The sequence below is a fragment of the Physcomitrium patens genome, chromosome 16, assembly GCF_059467195.1.
Source record: "Physcomitrium patens ecotype Gransden chromosome 16, ASM5946719v1, whole genome shotgun sequence".
In the NCBI taxonomy this organism is placed as follows: Eukaryota; Viridiplantae; Streptophyta; class Bryopsida; order Funariales; family Funariaceae; genus Physcomitrium; species Physcomitrium patens.
The window spans coordinates 8,797,223-8,817,961 of NC_143425.1; the positions used below are offsets into that span (position 1 = coordinate 8,797,223).

The 20,739-nt window shown below is 37.9% G+C and overlaps 3 protein-coding genes across 4 annotated transcripts; 1 reads left to right on the forward strand and 2 right to left on the reverse strand.

Annotated features, from left to right (window-relative positions):
• Nucleotides 1-229: 229 nt before the first annotated feature.
• On the forward strand, nucleotides 230-2,819 carry LOC112293455 (uncharacterized). The gene is made up of 5 exons (XM_024542892.3): nucleotides 230-997; nucleotides 1,182-1,427; nucleotides 1,710-1,791; nucleotides 2,001-2,218; nucleotides 2,404-2,819. The coding sequence occupies exons 1-5, from the start codon at nucleotides 561-563 to the stop codon at nucleotides 2,522-2,524; spliced, it is 1,104 nt and encodes a 367-aa protein (XP_024398660.1). The 5' UTR covers nucleotides 230-560; the 3' UTR covers nucleotides 2,525-2,819.
• Nucleotides 2,820-7,588: 4,769 nt separating this feature from the next.
• LOC112293504 (protein yippee-like At4g27745) lies at nucleotides 7,589-9,766 on the reverse strand. Its single transcript, XM_024542993.3, has 2 exons — nucleotides 9,165-9,766; nucleotides 7,589-8,139 (listed from the first exon to the last, which is right to left on the reverse strand). Exons 1-2 carry the CDS (start codon nucleotides 9,291-9,293, stop codon nucleotides 7,912-7,914), a joined length of 357 nt encoding a protein of 118 aa, XP_024398761.1. The 5' UTR covers nucleotides 9,294-9,766; the 3' UTR covers nucleotides 7,589-7,911.
• A 2,473-nt stretch (nucleotides 9,767-12,239) lies between these two features.
• LOC112293503 (F-box protein At2g26850) lies at nucleotides 12,240-15,516 on the reverse strand. 2 transcript variants are annotated; one of them, XM_024542992.3, is made up of 7 exons: nucleotides 15,398-15,516; nucleotides 14,917-15,052; nucleotides 14,021-14,695; nucleotides 13,719-13,798; nucleotides 13,438-13,616; nucleotides 13,200-13,274; nucleotides 12,240-12,913 (listed from the first exon to the last, which is right to left on the reverse strand). In XM_024542992.3, the coding sequence occupies exons 3-7, from the start codon at nucleotides 14,594-14,596 to the stop codon at nucleotides 12,726-12,728; spliced, it is 1,098 nt and encodes a 365-aa protein (XP_024398760.1). In that variant the 5' UTR covers nucleotides 14,597-14,695; nucleotides 14,917-15,052; nucleotides 15,398-15,516; the 3' UTR covers nucleotides 12,240-12,725. The 2 variants fall into 2 exon arrangements, with proteins under 2 accessions (XP_024398760.1, XP_024398759.1); XM_024542991.3 differs by lacking the exon at nucleotides 14,917-15,052.
• Nucleotides 15,517-20,739: the final 5,223 nt, after the last annotated feature.

Genomic DNA, 20,739 nt, shown 5'->3' on the forward strand with positions numbered 1-20,739 from the left:
GTTTAAAAAAGTTGGGGAGTGTGATTGGAGCGGTGGAAACTGGGTCCAGCGATGCTGCTGCAGAACGGAGCGTCTGAGATTTTCAAATTCAAAGGAATCGTCGCGCTCACTTGAGTCGCGCTCTCGCTTGAGTCGAGGAAGCGCCACCCCTATTCCGGGCACGTCCTATTACCGCGAAAATCCACTTGGAAAAGGACGCTGCTGATTCCTCAGGAGAGCGGGGCTGGCACATGGAGTGGTCGTGTCACTACAATCCAGCAACGAAAAGTTTGCCGGATCGATGTGGAAGCTGCACGATTGTCAAACACATATTCGGTTGCAGATTTCAATGTGTTGCACTGCCTTTTGGGTGGCTCACAAGAACCAGTGAGGATTTTGTGCAGATTATGGCACATTCATTTACTTGAAGTGGGAGGAGAATCAGAAATTTAAGGTTTTCCTGAACGCTGTGGGATTCTGAAGACTGGAGTTCAAATTTGGAACCTAGGAGGATATTCAAGATTGTGAAGGTGAGGTGCTGAAGGATTTGTGGTGATTGTGGTGGTGGTTTAGGAGTGGCAATGGCTGTGCCTTGGCAGGCATCGTCCCTGGCGTTGATGCGGGACATACCCACAGCCCTTGTGGTAGGATTTCGTGGAGCTCGAGACAATGGGGCGAAGGTGGATAGCCGCTGTCTAGAAAGAGATAGTTTCGTGATGCGAAGTGGGTCGCAGAGACAGGAATCAACGTTGCGGGAGGGGTCTGCGGAAGAGAACATGACCCATAGTTTAGAAAATTGGAGAGTAGAGATGGTCGATGGGATGAAATGGGCTTTCAATTTTGCACTTACGAGTATTTGCTGTTACGGAGTTGCTGCGGCTGTGTCAACTCCCGACATAGAGACATGGCGAATTCGAGGTTCTCCATTCTTTGATGTCCCTGACGTGCTGAATGTGGGCACCCCCTCTGCTCATGCTTCAGGATTGCTGCAGATGCCTCCTGTTCGGCTGGTTAATCGGTAAGCTCTGAATCTTTTACAAGAGGATCTAGTTGGGATTATGAAATCAGGGTTTAGTGTACGTGCATGAAATCTGAGGTTAATGCTGATCCCTCATTTTAAGAACCTCTTAATTTTCTAAAGCTTTGCTGCCTAACTGTAAGCCTGAATGCTGGTATTTTGTTGACTTGGATCTCCTGAATAGTTATTACTTGGTAAGATCGGGAGAGTCCGAGTTCGAGACGAAGGGAGTGATAAACACCAATCCTGTGACAAAAACATCAATGGATAGTGGTCTTTCAGAGGAGGGCAAGAAACAGACAATTCAAGCTGCGAAGAGCTTAAGAGCGCTGGGTGCTTGTGATGACAGCTGCTGGATATGGCCGTCTATCACCCAAAGAGCCTATCAAACAGCTGAGATTATCGCCTATGTCAACAATATTAATCGCAGGTGACAATTCTGTTGCCACCCATTTCTGAGTTCATTATGATTTCATCTTTGGAGGTATCAGGTTGGCAATCTGTTTGTCTCATGATTGGAAATTCTGACCAGGAAGCTAATCGGTTCTTAATTAACAACTCAAACTACACATAAAAGGAAATGTGTTACGAGAGAGGTGTAACATCTTGCATCTATATCATATGTAAATGTTACATATAGTTCAGTCCTTGACAAGGTAGAGCGATATTTTTTAAAAAATGGGTATGACATCTGGGGTGGGGGGTTTTGCAGTCGGATAGTGCCAGAATATAGCTTCTTGGATGCTCGTGGGCTAGGAGCGTATGAAGGTAAAGGACTTGCAGAGGTGAACGAGGTGAGTAGTTTGAAACTTCAAATTTTGATTTTAAGCATATTGAGTCTGATTATTTGAGCCTCTACGGAATCTCTAATCCACAGAAAACTGTCATGTATTATGTTGTTATTTTTTACAGCTCAAAATCAGTTCAAGCGTTAGCTTCACGGGTTGGTGCTTAAATCCTTTAATTTGTCATGAAGTTCTGATTGTTAAGGTACATTTTGCAGGTGTATGATACTATAGATGCAATATCTGCGAATTTACGGCCCCCTCCCTTTACTGATGGCACAGTGAACGAGAGTGTAAGAGACGTATTTGTTAGAGTCACACAACTAATGTCAATCTTGGAGACCCAGTATTTTAATGAGACTATCGTAATAGTGGCGCCAGACTCCGACAATCTGTCAGTTCTCGAGGCTGGACTGACTGGGCTTGATTTACGCAGGTATTACCTCAAATCCTTGTCGCTCTTCGTGACGATCGCTCACAAGAAAAAGAAAATCCACTACCTTCTTTACGTCATCCTTCTCTAGTGTCAAGTACAACCTTGGACTTTAGCTGTTGGAACTATCAATTCTAAATCACGAATGATACGATTGAAATATGTGAACTGTGCTTGCTGGTTCGCAGACACAGACAATTGGCGTATACTCCAGGAGAAGTGCGATATGTAGATGCAAATAGGCTACCTGCTCCACGACAAGCTGTTTCAGGCTATGTCAAGTGCACTGCAAAACCTCCCAACTGCTGATGTTTTTGAGATAAAGAACTATGTGTAAGTTTAGACCTCATGGGTCTACTTGCTTAAGTAGAAGAAAATCATTAATTTTCCGTCTACAGTGTTGTGCTGGATGGCGGGCGGTTCAGTACCGTAAGAGTTTTTTAATTGCCTCGCATTTCAATTTTCTAGTCAAAGCATACGTTCTCTTTATATTTGGTTTCAACAACAATAGAAGGTATGATATGAACTTGTGTAGGGATCTCGATGTGCTGCTCCTGATGGGTGTAAATTTCGTCTACATTAAGATTTGCATTCTCTTTAACAACTGCTGTCTGCGATTTCATCTTAAACCTTGATCACACACAGGTGGTAATTGTTGGTGTTTTTCAAAGATGGAAGATTGCTTTGTGGTTCACAATTGTGTCAGGGTCTTCGGTACATTGGTATGTGGAAAATTCAGAATTCTCTTTCCTCTACTGGTTTGGATTACACTAGTTCTGATTAAATCACTGTTTTAACTAAAAGTTTCTTGGGCTTGACCCACTCCTATAGTTTAGAAAGTTAGAATGAGGCAATCACCCTATTTTGTTTTGCAAACTCAATATTCAATCAATCCATTTCTATCTTTCATTCCACCACACTGAAGACATTGTAAGCAAAATACATTTGGTTTCTTGGGAGAGATTTACTAAAATGAGTGGAATTCACACCAAGATTTTGCATAAATTTTAGAATTTTAGAATTTTAATATTTGGTTGTTTTCTTTCTTTAAATTAGAAAAAGTAAAACTTCCCCAAATTCAGGCTTTTTAGAAAATTCAATCAAGACTTGTAGAACCAAATTAGAACCGTAATTTTGTTTTGCTGTGAGTACATATTGTCCTATTTCACTTTCAATTCTACATAAATATTTAGAAATTCTTCTTAGTTATTCAACAATGTTGCAAGAGGGATGTAAGAACATCAAAAATAAATAAAATAAATAAATAAATAAAAACCTGTACTTTTTTTATTAGCTTCAATAAATGAACTAAGGCTTTTCTAAGATTTCTTTCTGTTTTTCTTTTCTACTATATTTTTAAATTACAATCTTTTGAAACTCATTCTTTGATTTTTTGTGATCATATACCTCTCAATATGGCCATACTTCAGGAAAGTTGATACTTCATATTCATCTAACATAAACAAATATTATAAACTTTGTTTGTCTCATTCCAATAAATTTGTAGATTATTTTGTCTCTTCAGATAGACACCACTGTCAAAAAAGAGTCTACCAACCTTATTCCATTTAATTATTCTTACCTTAATAAATTATATCATTATATTTTCATAATATATGTAGTTAAGTTTTTATTTTTATTTTTTATGCATATTTATTTCGACTTACTCTTTTAAATTAATCAAATAATCTTATTTTATAAGATCTTTATCATATTACATACATAATTATTATATGAGCAAAAAATTTCTATTTTTCATAAAGCAATTTCTTCTCATTAATATATGTATGTATGTATGTATGTATGTATGTATGTATGTATGTATGTATAAATATAAATGTATATATATATTCTTTGATATATATATATTTTTAAGTATTTAAGTTCTTTTCATAGAAAGCATACCACCAAATTTTTTAAATAAGATTTTATATAAATATAAACATATACATACTCACACATATGTGTGTGTATATATATATAAATGATGTTTTTAGCATTACAAATTGTGTCTTTAGAAGGGCAGAATAAAATAAAATAAGTATATACACCAAATTTAGAATTAAAAATATAAAAAATAAATAGAAAATTTAATTTTAAAAAAATAAATGATTTAATTAAAGACTTGTGTGAAATGAAAGAGAATATTATGTTTATGTTTTTCTACAAAGTTACATAAGGCTTATATTTGTTCTATTGTTGATACTACAATTATGCTAAATATGTAAAATATATGTTAACTTTATAATAATACAAGTATTACAAGTTTTATGCAATATATTACAAAACATTATAAATGAAAAAATCCAAAAATTGTAAGATATTATTAACTAACTTTGCTATTACTACCACAATCACCCATCTAATTCATACCACTATAATTTTTAAAAATAAATAAATAGATAAATAACAACAACAATAACAATAACATTACTAATCTCTTCTTAGTCAAATAAAAATAATCATTCTATGAAGATTTAAATACTGTACTTAAAAATAGTTGCTTATAAAATAAACATGTAAAGATTGCCTCACATGGAATGTAAAGAAAAGTTTTAACAAACTAAAGAGATTTTGATATTTACATACCTATCTTGTATAGCCAAGGTACAAATGTCTTACAAAGGTTCCTTCATAAAAGAATAAAAATAATTTGTCTTTTAGAAGCATTAGTATAAGCAATAAGTATAAATTAGAAACAAACTATAATATAATTCAATTTATTATAATTATTATTCTTTCAAGTTTATTAAACTCCTAAATATGATAAAACTATTATGATATTTGTTAATTTATTTTTGTAAGATTTATAATAAATAATATAATAATTTTTGATATAGATTCTTAATTTTTTTGTACAAATTAATACATGAGATGAAAATATTACTACTATTAGCAATAACATGAACTTTTGGTGATCAGCATTTAAAAAATAATTCAAAAATTTATGAATTTATAAAAGTATGTGATCTCTTAACATTTAAGATGGTAGAGTTTCAAGAAAAACTTTCACAAACATAAAAAAATTCAATTATTTTGTAGTAGGAATATATAATATAAGTTAATAAAGAAAACAACATAAATTGTGAGTACTAGAAATAAACCTATCAATCACAAATTTGAAGAAATAAAAATATTCATGTCTATCACAAGCTTTGAAGGATGTGCATCTCATTTTTTTTCTTCTAAAGATTAAGACCATATGTTGCAATAAATGATCATATTCTATTATACCATTGTACATGTTTAATACTATCTTATGCACATGATAGGTAGAATTCAATTCTAATTACCTTGTAGCAACAACAAAAAAAATAAAAATTGATTCATAATCTCTTGTGGTTTAATTGTCTAAAACACATCATTTGAATATTCAAGAGAATGTTCTTACTTTGAAATTCAAGCCTACTATCAAGGCACTAGCTACTATGCAGATTAAGACCACTAATTGATAGGATTGATTGAGAGGTAGTGAAGGTGTTTGTTACAATTCACAATTAAATTTGTGGGTCTTCAAAGTATCTTTGTTTGTCTCATTAAGGATTAGAAGAAGCAGGCAATCTCAAACCATCAGGTAAAAGAACTGCTCTATAATAGAAATAAGCTCACTTGAGATCCAATTACAATTCTAGCTTTAATGTCTATGAAGTCTCTCAAAGACTTTAGTTGAATGAAGAGTGTAGTAAGTGGCATTTTTTTTTTTTTTTTGAAATAAGTAAAAAAAAATAAAAATAAAAATAAAACTCATTATTGTATAAGAACATAAATACAATCAACTTAACTGCAAGCAGATTGGGCAAAACTAGTGATAAGATATACTAAACAACTAAGACCTAGACTAAATTAACTCATGACAGCTGAAGGCCGTCTTTGAGTTCCTATTGTTAGTCAAGAGGTAGTGCCAAGCTGGATACTTTGTTTACAAGGGCTAAAAAGCAAATCCTGCAAATGGTTCCAAAAGCAATCACTTTGGCTTTCCATTTACCATTGCTACAAAGAGCCCTTTACAGCACTAGCACTTCTCAAAATATTGCATTAAACTTATTCCAATTTTGGCCTTGAACTTCCAAATGTTATATATACCAAACCATTCAATCCATCCATAGTCTATGATCACTAACCAAATACAACAGAATAGCTCCTTTGGGTGCCACTTAACATTGTTGAAAACAACATTATTCTATATATTTCATAACATCCATAGGATTATTACTCTAATTTGAGTCGACATGAGACTAAACTTCTTAAACTTATGCAAAATACTTTTGAAGAATAGACCTTAGTACCAATGGAGAGGTTGTCAAAGGCCACATGCACTAGAACCATAGACCAATAACTTCATAATATGTGTATTTTACTACCAAGCTTATTGATTAGAAATATATTTTCAAAATTGGTGAAGAATTGATTTGTTAAATCTCCAAAAGCAAACAAGACAATTAAGGGGTTTCAAACATAGCACTTTTGTAAAATCAAATAATTGAGATTCAACAATAATTGAGATATCACTTGATATCTCTAAGATCACTAGAAATATCAAATCCAAATTATCACCATTCAAACTATAATATCCCTTTGATATTTTGGTGATGTATTAAGTGATATCAAATCGACCAGTTAAGTAGTGTGGTATGGAATCAAAGAGGAAAGAGAGTTGAGATGAGCAACACTATTTTTGATATTTGACCCACCTCTTGATATTTCAATTTCAAAATCATCCACATTATGAGGTGGATGATTTGGTGAAGTATCAAGTAATATTTCAAAATAGCACATGATACTTCAAGCAAACTTCCTCCGCCGTGCAAGGCTGCACATATTGTAGCTCCTTCACCAACGATTTCCAGTCTGTGCCAGTTCGGGACCAACTGCAGCGGGTGTTTCAGGCCTCGCCCAGTGTATCCCAATACTAGGCTGCTGGAGATTCGCTTACAGATGAGGCCGATTCGTAAACCGAGAGAATACACCCATCCCTTCAGTGACTGTCGAGATTGTCAAAAAGGAAGTCAAGTCCACACCTAAAAGATGGTTTCAGCATGGCATGCTGGGATAGGTGTCAGACAATGATCTGTACTAATCAATGGAGGGTCATCAAAGCGAGAAAAAACGATCGGTCACTCTATCTTTTGCAGGTAACATGACTTCTGTGACTTGATCATCAAAATGATGTGATCGAAACAAAGTGGGTGTCAGCAATCAAACGTATTTTTCCATCTTCTACGATCAACAGAAGCGTTACAGATGGTTGTATAGCATTCAAACAGTTGTGGAAACAAGTTCTCTACTCATGCTGAACATAGCAATGCAGGTATCCACAAAAGCCAATTCTATCGTGCGTTACAGAGATCTTTTTCTCACTCCAGGACCAGTATCATCGTTTCGCAAGCAAGCTTTCATGCGAAGATTTAATGCCTTGAAAAAGTTGGGCCACAATTGCGTAGCATTGCAACAATGTGCAGACATGAATGTCAACCACCTGAGTTTACACCTTACAGCGTGCTCAAAACTCGGATCACGCATTACAGGACGCCGTTGTTAGACGTCAACACCATCATAGTACTAGTAAATATACTACACCTCTACAACCATTGGAATCCACTGACCTGCTTATTTGTGCGACTGGACAACTATCCAAATTACAGAGCACGCTTGAACAACCGTCTGAACCCACATATGTACAACAGTAAATTGATTTCTCACCAGTTCTCTTTCATGACTTTGGCTTTCTCAAGGATATACTTCCCTTCCTTGTACTTCTGAGACTCTTCAAACGCTTTTTCATATTTCCATCCCAGAACTTCTTGGCATTGAAAGCAACAGATGTCAGCCACTGTATGCAGGCCTGTCAATAGTTCCCGATCTTCTTTTGCCCCAAGAGTCACATTCACGACATTCGTGAATAAGTAAGCCCTCCCGTTTCTTCCCTGAATACAAATGTTCCCGTTCGTAAGTTTTGCTTACAGCGATCTCCTCGTATGGAGCTAAATTCAAGTTATGACGTATCAACTGGCAAACATATGCAAGTACATATATGCCTAGTCCGTGCTTTCACTTAGTGTGCGGGTATTTTACAACCCCTAAGTCAGTCTTCATATTAGGTGGAGGAGACTCTTCTTGCAACTCAAACAGATATTGACAACACAATTCGTGTCCCCTTTGCACTGTAGATTCCAATCCAACTGCTAGGGAAAAGTTTACTTTCATGGATTGGGAGTACTGGCTATAATTTAGATGACCAACCTGCGGAAGAGGGATGTCGAAATTTCCAAATTACATGAGAGCGAAAGTTGCCATAAAACGTCATTATGAAGTTGACTTAAAATTGTTGTAGATAAGATTTATTCCAAAGAGCGAAGGGGTCATCTTTCTTCTTTCTTCTATGATGCATGGCGTGGAGGAGCATACAATAGCATACAACTGTAACCTTCTCTTTATGAGGCTTTCATTTACATTAGCGAGAACTTTTGGGACATCCTGTCACACGAGCGCCTGTTGGATTCATGATGATAAAGTTTGGTTTCAGAGCGCAATGCTGACGCTCAATTAAACAATTAAAGACGAAGTAGCCAAATCTGGACTTAAATGAAGTAATTGCAAAACAACCAGCAACTGCAGACAGTATCAATTGACCCTAATGACTTCCGAGACAAACACTATTACCTGATCCCCAAAACCGGCGACGAGATTTTCTAAAAACCAACCCAAAATCTGAGAACCAACATCCGACACGATTCGTACGCCAATCCGAAGAGGCATCAAATACAGAACCACAGAAATCCAGGATAACTTCACACACCGACTGTCAAGCACAACAATTGCCCTAACCCAGGCAACAAAGACCAACACTCCCCTCCCATGTTCACAAACCGAGAAAATCATCTACAGCACAGGAAAAGCAAGAGCCCATTGAAATCGCGATCATTATGGTCCCCCTCCTAAAATTGCCCACCTGAAAGCACTTGGAGATAATCTCGTCGTGATCCGCCACATGGCATCGGCAATTACAGCAGCTGTAAATGCGTGGACCAGGAATCGCTGATGCTGCTATGAAATCGGTCTCTCCATCTCCCTCCCCCATTCCCCTCGCTTAGTCTCTGTTCCTGTCCTCTTTCCTCCTCGTCTACTCACCTCCCACAATACTTCTCCAGCAACAATCACTCTCTCTCTCGTCCACCTCAACAGCCAAACAACATAACCCACAAAGGCTTGCTTCTTCCTACGAAATTCAACCCACTCCACGCTTCTTCTACGCCTTCGTCTTCGTCTTCAAAGTCCACCTCCTCGCCTTCCTCACCTTGTCCGTAAGCTCTCCTTCTTTTCCTTCTTCTTCTTCAAAACAAGGCTGGCACGACGACACACTATCATCCTTCCACGTCACTTACAGCGGCAGCAGGGAGCCAGAAGATGGGAGCAGGCAGAGGGAGAGAAGAGCAGCAGCAGCATGCAGGAGAAGAAGGGAAGAAGGAATAGTGAAGTCAACAGGACGCTTGTCTGTCTGTCTGTCTGTCTGAGTGGTGTCGCATTCCCACGGGAATAAAGAAAGGGAGGAAGGAAGGAAGGAATCACAAGGTGGGGTGGGGGGTGGGAAGAAATATGGAAAGATTCCCCCACATTCCTTCCTTCCAGTTGGGGTTCATTCATTTCTTCACTCTGCCGCTGCCTCCCCTGCTGGACCCACAACCGCCATCCCCTTTCCTCACGCAGCATAGCGAGCCCAGCTCTTACGTTGCGCTTGCGCGGGGGGGGGGGGGTTGGGTGGATGGATGGGTTAACGGATGAGCCGAATGACGGACGGATGAATGTGTGGGTTTTATCTCATGGAACGACTCCTCACTTGCTTTCGTTTTTTGTAGACTTTGCGAATTAACGTTAATGTGCAACATATTCTAATTTATAATAATGTCGTTTTCATTCATAATTTGAGAAATTTTCATTCGTGTTTTTATTATTATTTACTCAATACATGAGGTGGTGATGATTTCGTCTTTTTTTAATATGTTAGTTTTTTTACGATTTAATATTATACAAATATGTAAAAAAGATTTTTTTGAATACATAAAATTATATTCATTCTTATAGATAAAAATAATACATATATATATATATATATATATATGTGTGTGTGTGTGTGTGTGTGAGAGAGAGAGAGAAGTACAATTTTTTTTTAAAACAGGGATTTCTACAACCACACTTTAATGCGCAAAAATTTCAACACTAAACTTATATACAATATTCTTATTTTTTAATGGTTTTCATTTTATTTTTTTATTGAAAAATTATTACTAGACTATTTAGCAACCTTTGAAATATTTTATAAATCCATCTCAAAGTTATAATATAAAAAACATAAAAAATTGTTTCTAAAATTTAAGAATGTATTATACTTTTACAACATTACATTAAAAAAAAATTAATAAATTAATAAATAAAATATATTTTAATATTTTATATTTAATAAATTTTGGTTCATAAAAATTTAATATTATTATATTTGAAATATCAATAATATTAATGACATATTAATAAGTATTATGTACAAATAATATTGAATAAAATTATTTATTATAATATTTGTCATAAAATACTCTTTAACAAAAAAATAAAAATAAAATAAATGAAAATTTTATTATTAAAAAAATCCAATGATTTATCATTAAGTTATTGGAAATTATAGAATAGTAAATTGCAAATTTAAATTAATTTTTTCCTGTATACTTTAAAGCAACACTAAACATATAATAAGGGGGTTTTAATTTGGCAATTTTGCAAAATCTAATAACTAGAATTCAGCACCTAATATCTCCTAGATTACTCAAATTACCAAATCCAAAATATCACAATTCAAACTTCATTACCCCTTCGTATGGAGAGTCAAAGAAGGAGAGAGTTAAGACAAGCAATACAGTTTTTGATATTTCACTTGCCCTTCTTTTGATATTTCAATTTCAAAATCACCCACCTTACAAGGTGGGTGATTTGGTGAAGTATCAAGTTATTTCAAAATATCACAAGATACTTTGAGATCTCATCACAAGTGAAATATCATCCAAAAAGACATGGTTGAACACCCCTAATAAAAGTCTTCCAACTTATAATATTCTTTTTGTGTTTACACAACAATTTTTTATTTAATAATTTTGTTTGGAAAAGTTTTTTAAGTGCAGCAATAGAATGTAGTTGTAAAATACCATATTTTAGTTCTAAGGGAGATGTTAAACAGAATTAATAAGATCAATGTGATTTGATTTGGGGTTGAAGTAGGCAAAAAATTCTAATAAATTTGAAGATGTGAGAATATTTTATTTCTCTTAAAGAAGGCCTTCTATAACTCTTGTTTTGTACAGTGAATTTTGTAATTTAAGATTATAATAGATGTACTAATTGTGACTTTTGTGTTAATTGTATAATAAAACAATTCAATTTAAGAAATATATAAATCTGTATTAATAGATTTTTTTTCTTTTCATAAATCTATTTTTTGTATACAAAGTTCAAAATTTATATGTTACTTAATGAGAAATTAGAATATAGTAAGTAAAAGAATCTATGAAAACAAAAACCATGATTAAAAAACTTTAATCATGGTTTTTGATAAAACAACTTTCAAATACATGCTTTAATATTTTGAAATAACTGAATAAATAATGTTTAAGAAGTGTATGTTTTATTTGTTAGATTGGTTATAGTAGTTAAAATGTCTGCATGAAAAAAATTAATATTGCACAATTTTTTCCTTGCAAGTTGTAAGAGGATTCATGCAGACTCTATAAACAAAACATGTTGTGTTCGGAGTTGGGATGGACCCACTTAACCTTTCAGTGCAGAAGCACAAAGAAAAACCAATCAAAGCAACGAACATACAGTATATTCATTGATGAAGGAAGAGTCCAACGATCGAATGGCGCAAGGCCTTGCCGTTATTACACACAGGGAAGGTAGGATCAAACCGACCCAAAGTGGATGAGGTTGCTGCGACAAACTGATCTTGACAGCACGCAAAACGAATTCCACATTATGATCTTGGTGGTTGCAACTGGTGCATACATGCACACCAAATGTAAAGGCCCTCTATTACCAATGTTGAAAAATAAATAAAAAATAAATAAAAGTTTCAGGAGTTGGATACTCTCACACTGACCATCAATCGCTTCAACGTCCTACCCTCTACTTGGCATATGAATCCTAAACGATACTGGATCGACTTTGACCCTAATGATACGTTCTAAAATAGTACAGGGTCTAAATGATAATGGATGCGATAATTACCGAAACAGAATACTATCCTAGAAAACTGAATATGGCGCTGGCTCTTGAATTAAGAACCACAGCATTCTGCCACCACTTTAATAATATGTGAACCGAACGCCAACCTATCATCTTTGTGTGGAATGATAAGAAAATAATAAATGAATTGGGCAGCCAGCTATTATCTAAATGTGTTCTTTACAGGTGCAAACTGGAGCCACCTCATTATAATGTCTATAAGTACAGTGAAATAATCGAGGTCAACTTATTGCAAGTCCTCAGTTGGCCACAACTTCTTCCAAATTTCAATCTCTTCCTTGGTCTTCAACTTCCTGATGCCACCATAGAATCCCTCTGCCTCACTCCCCTCCTCCTCATGAGATTTGCGGTTGATGGGAGCACGTCTCCATCGTGAACCGACTGCGTACTGATTGAACTCCAACCACAAAGTCTCTGGAATACGAACATACAAGTGTCAAAACAAGCAATGCAGTGGTACACGATGAATGAGGAAATGATACTTATCAACAAAGGGCGAGACAAACTCAGCAACTCTTAGAGGATCCCCTAAACCAACCCCGACAAGGAATTTGAAGAAGAGAAATCCAGGAATCTTATTCAGAACAAAGTGTTAATATGCTTACGCATAATCATTCTGAAACTCCTTACAACAACAGACAAAGAACCAGCATGTCAATCACATTCTGCCTGGGAATTGCAGTCAACTAAACCGACATACCAAGCGAATAGCAACGGCAATGTCGAGAGCTCCCTTCGCAACCCTCAGAATGTCCCACTACACCGTACCACCACCCTGCAGTGACAGGCATAAACATAATTAGAACAGTCGTCCACCGAGAAGGGAGGTTTGGAGCAAGGAAAGTGAGGATACGAATAGATTTATTGAGCATTTGTTGTACATCACGAGAAAGAACTTCAACAACAAATGGGTGGCGAATAGAGAGGCTTGAACTTACCGTAAGGGAAATCTTTGTTCCTACGCCATTGCACCTCAACGCAATCGCCTGGTTTCAAATCAGCCAGACAGTCTGACTGATGCAGATCATGTGCAGGGGTTTCCACAGGTGGGGCACGAAGGCGCTCCCATTGAACCCCTTCTTCAACTACTGCTGTCCGCTGTCCATGAGGTGGGTACCTGCGATAGAAGAATCATACGTTAGAAATTTCGCATGTCGACAAAATGTGGGGAGTAGACGATCTCACTTTGCAAGAAAAGAGTCCAAAATGCAGACAGTACCTTGCTTTGAATGTGTCCGTTCGACGATCGTAGTTCAGTTCCGCATCATAACATGACAGCATGAAGCCTACATGTCCATTCTGAAACAGTAGAAGAAGTCGTCTTAATGAGAAAACCACCGTCACAGGATGCAATGCTGTAAAGAGTAACCAAGCATAGGCTCACTGGAAACGGCATTTTAGCGCAATAATCGTAACCAGGAATCAAAACTATCAGGTCGGGAAATGCATCCAGGCTTGCATTTCGAGGGCGAGAAAGATCAAACAAAGAACGGTGACAGTGATATCAAACAAAGAACGCACCTCTCGGTTGTAGACTTGGGCGGGAAACCAGAAGCTGCCACTCTCCAAAGCCCAGTACCAGGCCATAAGGGAATCCGGAGGTGGAATGGCAGAAGGCTGACCCTGCAGGTTGAGCCATTTAAAGGGCCAGAGGCATGAGAGAGGCCATCCCCAAACCCGAGGAGGGCATTCGGCGGCAGGGGGACCTTGCTCTGCTTGCAAGATCAACTGACGCTGCCACTCCTGGAAAGCCGAGGATCCCACGACGCGTGCCCATTTTCTTTCGAAGAGAGATTGCCAGAGGTGGTCGCTTCGGCAGCGTTTCCGCAGATGGTGGCACACGGCAGCCATCTGACAGAGAGAAGCAGGAGGAAGCCGTCCGAGGATTTCCTCCAGTGCTAACTCGGGCAGATCCAGCACCGACATACATTTGAGCTCCTCGCTCTTGGAGCACCTCCGCTTCTCAAACATTGTTCCCAGCCCCCACTGAGGAATGCTGTTACCGTCGTGTTCGAAATAAAGGCACTCGGGCTGCCTCATATCGCCACTATCCAAAGACGAGGAGCTCAGCGCAAGCCAAGCAGCCAAGATACTCATGTTGACTTTCAGAAGGAGGTCGATCAGCCCAAATTATTGGGTTGCTTAGTTTCCTGTCAGCAGTAGCTAACCAGCATTGCCCGTCCACGCCCGAGATAACTACAATGCAAACAACAGGTTTTAGCAAGTAGGTGATATGTAAATAAAGCAGAGCCGATCCCTCCATTTCAAAATACCCAGGTGTGACAACCAAGTACATGCCAATGAGTCGACAAGCCACCATTCTCAAAAAACAAAAAAAAACTGAAAAAAAACAAAACAAAACAAAACAAAAGTAAAAAAGCCAAACAAGACTTGTACTCTTCCAAACAATCACAAACCTTCCTAAGTCTGCAGCTCATCACCATTACTTTCAACACTCTCTGATGTCGGCTGCCACTACTCTTCTCTGGCACTCTAACTGTGGACGTCAAAGATCGTGCACGCTTCACCTCGTCGTTGATGGACAAACTTTTCCTATTGTAGAAACAACAACACAGAGCAAAACAAATTCCGACATAAATTGCGACTGTACGCCATTCACGTGACATATCGGCTACCGCAGCAAGCCTTCCACGACCAGAGTGCAACCCACACAAGACAGATCCCACTCCACACACACGAGAAAAATCACGCCACTCGCAGGAAGTGGAGATATAAATCGTAATCGACCATAATTGCGCCCTCGGACGTCTAAGAAAAGCACAACGTCACAAAAGTCCATATCCAGAGACCTCCAACAACAATTGCTCCACACACACTATCTCGCAGACAACACCCCATTCCCCCGCTCCAACAACAAGATCGGCCAAGTATCTTCACCTCAGACTACATCACCACAACCATCGTCCTCCTCCTCCACACCCGACCCACAATGCAAGACGCCACTGCACTCGCACCAACAGAGGACGCCCCTACTGCAGCGACAAAGGAATTGTAGGAAAACAGGAGGCAGGAGAATGCACACCCAGGCTGCCCTCTTCAACCCACAAAATTCCCCCTCTTACTGCATATTCTGCTTCCAGGGTGAGTAAAAGAACCCCGGATGCGTGATGGAAATGCGATGCGTGAGCAGCCGGCAGGTCCGGGCCCAATTGCGCAATGATGGATGGTGGGGGACTGTCTGCAACTTGACTCTCGGTAGGGCCGGCGCTGCACGCAGTCAGGCTTGATCTCGCCAATCACTCCACTCTGCAGCACATTTTCATAATTGACGAAATTTCCATGAGATCTCAAGCTGTCCAGGATTCTGCATGATTCCGCGTGGGAAGCTGAATTACGGGGGGGAGGGGAAGGGCGGGACAAGACGGAACAGGGGAGGAGGAGAGGAGCTTCCCCCTCGCCTCCCTCACGTGCTTCGCGTCTACGCCGCCGATTGCTGCACCTCCACCTTTTCCAACCACTGATGTATGTTCATCTACCCTCGGTAAAAAAAATCAAAAACAACACTACCAACCCAACCGCTGGTGACCCAGCTGGAGCAACGATCTCGTGGGCGAAAGCAGGAAAAAAAGGGAACAAACCCCACTTGGGGACAGATCGGATGGATGTGCAGCGCGCGATGGACCACAAAACCCCCGGTCCGTCAGGCCGTTCTGATAAGGTTTTCGAGGGTCTATATTTTATTCCTTCCTTGGATCGTTGCATGCAAATGCTGACCCCGCAATGTTTGGAATGGTAAGTTTTTTTATTATTATTAGTTTATTTTTGGGTCGAAGGAATCTGTTGCATTGCGGATAGCGCACATCTAATGTGGGGCGTGAATTGTCGGTCAAGGCTCCGCTACATACGGCGGCATCCTCCTCCTCCTTGCTCCGTCTTCTTCTGCATCTCCAAAAAGCACCCCCTTACCATGAAAAAGGAGAAATTGAAAAGAAAAAACAATTTCCCTCTTTCTCTCTCTCTTTCTCAGCCTATCAGTCTGCAAGTCTCTATACCGATCTGACGTCGTGCGTCGTTAATTGGACAATCATCGCATTGAAGAAGCTTCACTCCTACGTGGTGATAGGCTCGGACGTAATCCAGCATCTCGCATTCCACGCCGCAAACGCACGCGATCCTCCTCCTCTTCCCTTCCCTTCAACAAAACAATATCGTTGCTCAACCCATGACTCACGACGAAAACCCACGTCGTCGTCGTCGAATTCAGTCTTTCAGTTTGGCTTTTTTGTGTTTTATTCTTATGGGGGTTTAGTTTTAGTTTCCTTGTAGCTGTGATGTTGTTGTTGTTGTTGTTGTTGCAACAGCGAGGTGGTGTTATGTTTTTTTGCTATTGGAGGAGTAACATAATACTTGGGGAAGAAGGAGAAGAAGAAGAAGGCAGTTATTTATTACTTCCACCTTAAGTTGTGTTGAAAAGGGATATTCCATTCATGCTGTTGGGAAGTGATGGTGTAGCTCGCCATTCCATTCTATTATTATTGTTATTTAATTTAAAGTTGTTTTTTTTTTATTTTATTGGTTTGCGAAAGATTTTTTCTTCCTCGACTGAAACGGGTCAACGTTTTGAATTATGTGACCCATTTTCAGGATTATGAGTTTTTAGTACATAAAAAATATTATTTTGTTTATGTTTATGTGTTTTCTAAGGAAGTGCAGTTTACTATAGTTGATGAATGCTATCATCGGGGGATATTCGTCGTGGCCTTCAGGTCAAATTGAGTTGTTGAAGACCTTGTCGTTGTGTGGGATCCTAGAACGTCTATTTTTCATCTGCCAAAGAATATTAATCCAAGGCATGAGAGTATTTAGAAGGAATATCACAAAATAGGGTTTATCAAATATTGCTTTGTTGAACAGCAAAATCTAGCTATGATCTTTCCTTGGATTTTTTTTGTTACACTGTCAGTTGGGGAAGAACATGTTTCAAATTTCAGACCAAACGCCTGAATTTTTATATTTAAAACTATTTGATTCACCATTATCAATAAAGAGTTCTTCAAATCATATTCAAGGTTTCAGAGTTAGCATGTGCTGTTCTTTTGTTAACAATTGAAAAATAATAAAATGTCATAAAAATCCAATAGTGAATTGAATTTTGATATCTCTTAATTCGTTTTTTTTATAATCTTTAAATTAACAAGAAAAAAAATTACAGCTAAATGTTTAATATTTAAATGAATTTCTATACATGAGTGTGATGTTCAAATTTTACAAATCACAATTGAACAAAATTATAGTAGTATCTATTGTTGTTATTACTATTGCATTATACAAATAATTTGAAAATATCATATAATCATATAAGAAATAGTCTTCCAAACCAACTCAAAAAGAATTCTCACAATATTTGTTCGATTTGAGAATACCGATAATAGTCGTGCCAACCCATATATCGTCAGAGTGGATATTGGAAAACAAAATATTCATTCTTCTCTAAAACTAGTAAATGTGGGCTGGAGTAGAAACAATTACGCAGCACATACTTGTTGGTAGTGCAACATGTCACACCTTTGTAATCTTTCTTTCGTTCTTCAGAGTTTGAAACTATTTTCAATGGTCAAGGGAATGCCTTTCTCACTTGTTTAACTTATTGAAAGAGAAATAAATAAATAATAAAACACACGCACACACACACACGCAGACAAAATTTCACCTTCTGAGGTAAGAACAAAAACTCGATGTTTGCCATAATAACAACAACAACAACAAACAGTAACAGGGAGAGTACGAAGGCAATTAAGCAGACTAGATTTTTTCTATTCAATATTGATTCCTAAAGAGCTGGTAGTAGTTTACCCAACGTTGCGTTATTAATATCAACACATGGGTAGACCATAATCAGCTCCAGCATACACATCGATACTCTCCATATTTAAGTCCAACGGTGAACCAGTTACATTCACTTGCGCGTGCAGATACTGGAAAACACCATCGCAGTTCCGGCATCAACACATCAACAACACACGACTCGGAACGTGTGAATCTCGAAACACGGCACCGAAAACATTGGCTTCGACGGAAGTTTCTAATTCCGACTCACAGCCGAAGCTCGACACGAGCCTATCGAGTCGACGACCTCAGTAACTAGAGAGGGGACCATGCCTCCCCCAGTTGGGCAAGTCTGTGGATCAAGCCAACTTTGTCCCTTGAACACCTTATCAATCGGCAGAGTGGAAAATAGAATCCGATGACGGAAGGGAGAGCAATCAATCAACAAGAGGGCGAGGAAGGAACAGACTCATAGAATTAACTGGTGCCAGAAAATCAGGCGAGTGAGGCCTGAATCGAATGCGGAAAAGAATCGGTCCACCATTCTTCATCGAAATCAAATGGGCCCAGTTTCTAAGTAACGGTGACAGACGGGATTGGATTGCGAGGCCGCCGCTTGCGACCCAAGTTGGGTGGGTCTTGTCCACGGCCTAAGAGAAAGGTCGCAAAGGAAGGTCGCTAACAAGGAAGAAGTAGGTAGTAAGTAGGGTGGCAGGTAGGTAGGGTGAATAGTGAGGTAAGGAGGGTGGATGGTAGTAAACGTGGAGTGGGCAGGTACCTAGCGGGGCCGGCAGCGTTCCCGGCCTGGAATCTGGGTGGGGGGACTGCGCGTTCCCCATGAAGGAGAACTCGTCGTTCATTGAATCGGGGATTTAGGGTGTCCTTTTGCTTGAATTTAGGGTTTGAATCTTCTACACAGAAACTATCTTTTCATTGCGAGCTCCCTTCTGATTCATACAGTAGTCAGATTTTAAAATATTTATTTATGTCTAAAGCAAAAGGACAAAAGAACAAGTCGCTGATTATTTCTGGTTTTGAGTTTCTGTGGGAACCAGTCAGTGAGGTTTGTACAGTATTGAATGTGAGTGTGTGCAATTGGGTTCTGAAAAAATCGTCCATTGCCGACTTCCAGTTTCGTAACAAAACCTTGCAATTAAAAAATAATTACCATTGATTTAGATTTATTGTTCTCATTTCGGTGGCGAGTTAGATCTGTTGGTTCAGTTGAAATTATCCAATCACTTCTCACTTTTTTAATTTTTACATTTAAATCCCCATGTTCACATGTGGATTTTGGATGAACAATTGAGGGTGGGGGAATACAACCAAGTTTTGAAGGTCTACTTGATACTGTTCTAAGACGTTCTTCAAGTTGCAAGACAGCTGCAATGACCTACAAATATATATATATATATATATATATGTGTGTGTGTGTGTGTGTGTGTCTCTTGCAGTGTTTACTTTCATTAAAGTAATATCAAAGGTAGATCCTTACAAGTTGAAAACGGAAGGCCTTATATATATATATATATATATATATATGTGTTTCTTGCATATATATATATAAGGTTTTTTTTCGTCAAATCACTTTGCGCAGTTATGCGCCTGTGAAGATATATATATATGCAAAGGAGGGGTAGTCCAACCCATAAAATCTTCCAACTTGAAGATTTCTCCAATGCATCTGTGTTGATTCTCTTAATCTAGGTGCAGAAATCGTTTTAATAATAACTATAAAAGTAGTAACAATAATGGGCAAGGAAGGCCTTATATATTTATATATATATATATATGAATGAGGTACACATACTTCAGTTTTGTATGATCTTACACACGAATTTTCACAATATGGGCATTAATACCAATGCAGCAAAACAGGCTCACAGATATAATTTTAAACTAAAGATTTAGCTACTATTTAAAGGCATTTGAAAGTGTTTTGATAGCGATTCACTTGCAACATTATTAATAGAGTAATATCTAAAGTAATATTTGAAATCTCTCTCTCTCTCTCTCTCTCTCTATATATATATATATATATATAAATATATAAGGGAATGATAAAGCGACCCACTCTATTTTAACCATCATTATATCCTTGCAACTCCCATCCCTGTCCCTAGCCATTTTTTGTTTCCAACCATTGTGGAGGTGGGAGGCTGGAAACATTAGAAACATGAGCAATAGTTGGAAATAAGAGAATGGTTGAGAACATGGATGAGGTTGAAAGGATACAATGATAGTTTAAACATGGGGATCAATTTAGTAAAAACTTGGATTGCTTTATCAATTCTCTCTCTCTCTCTCTCTCTATATATATATATCTTAACATCATGGTTTTATAAAGAAATTATAAATTTTGTATATGTTGTCTATTTTAAATATAATTAATTTGAACTATGTAGAATTGGTATTTTTTATACAAAGCAACTAAGTATATGTAGTAATTAGGC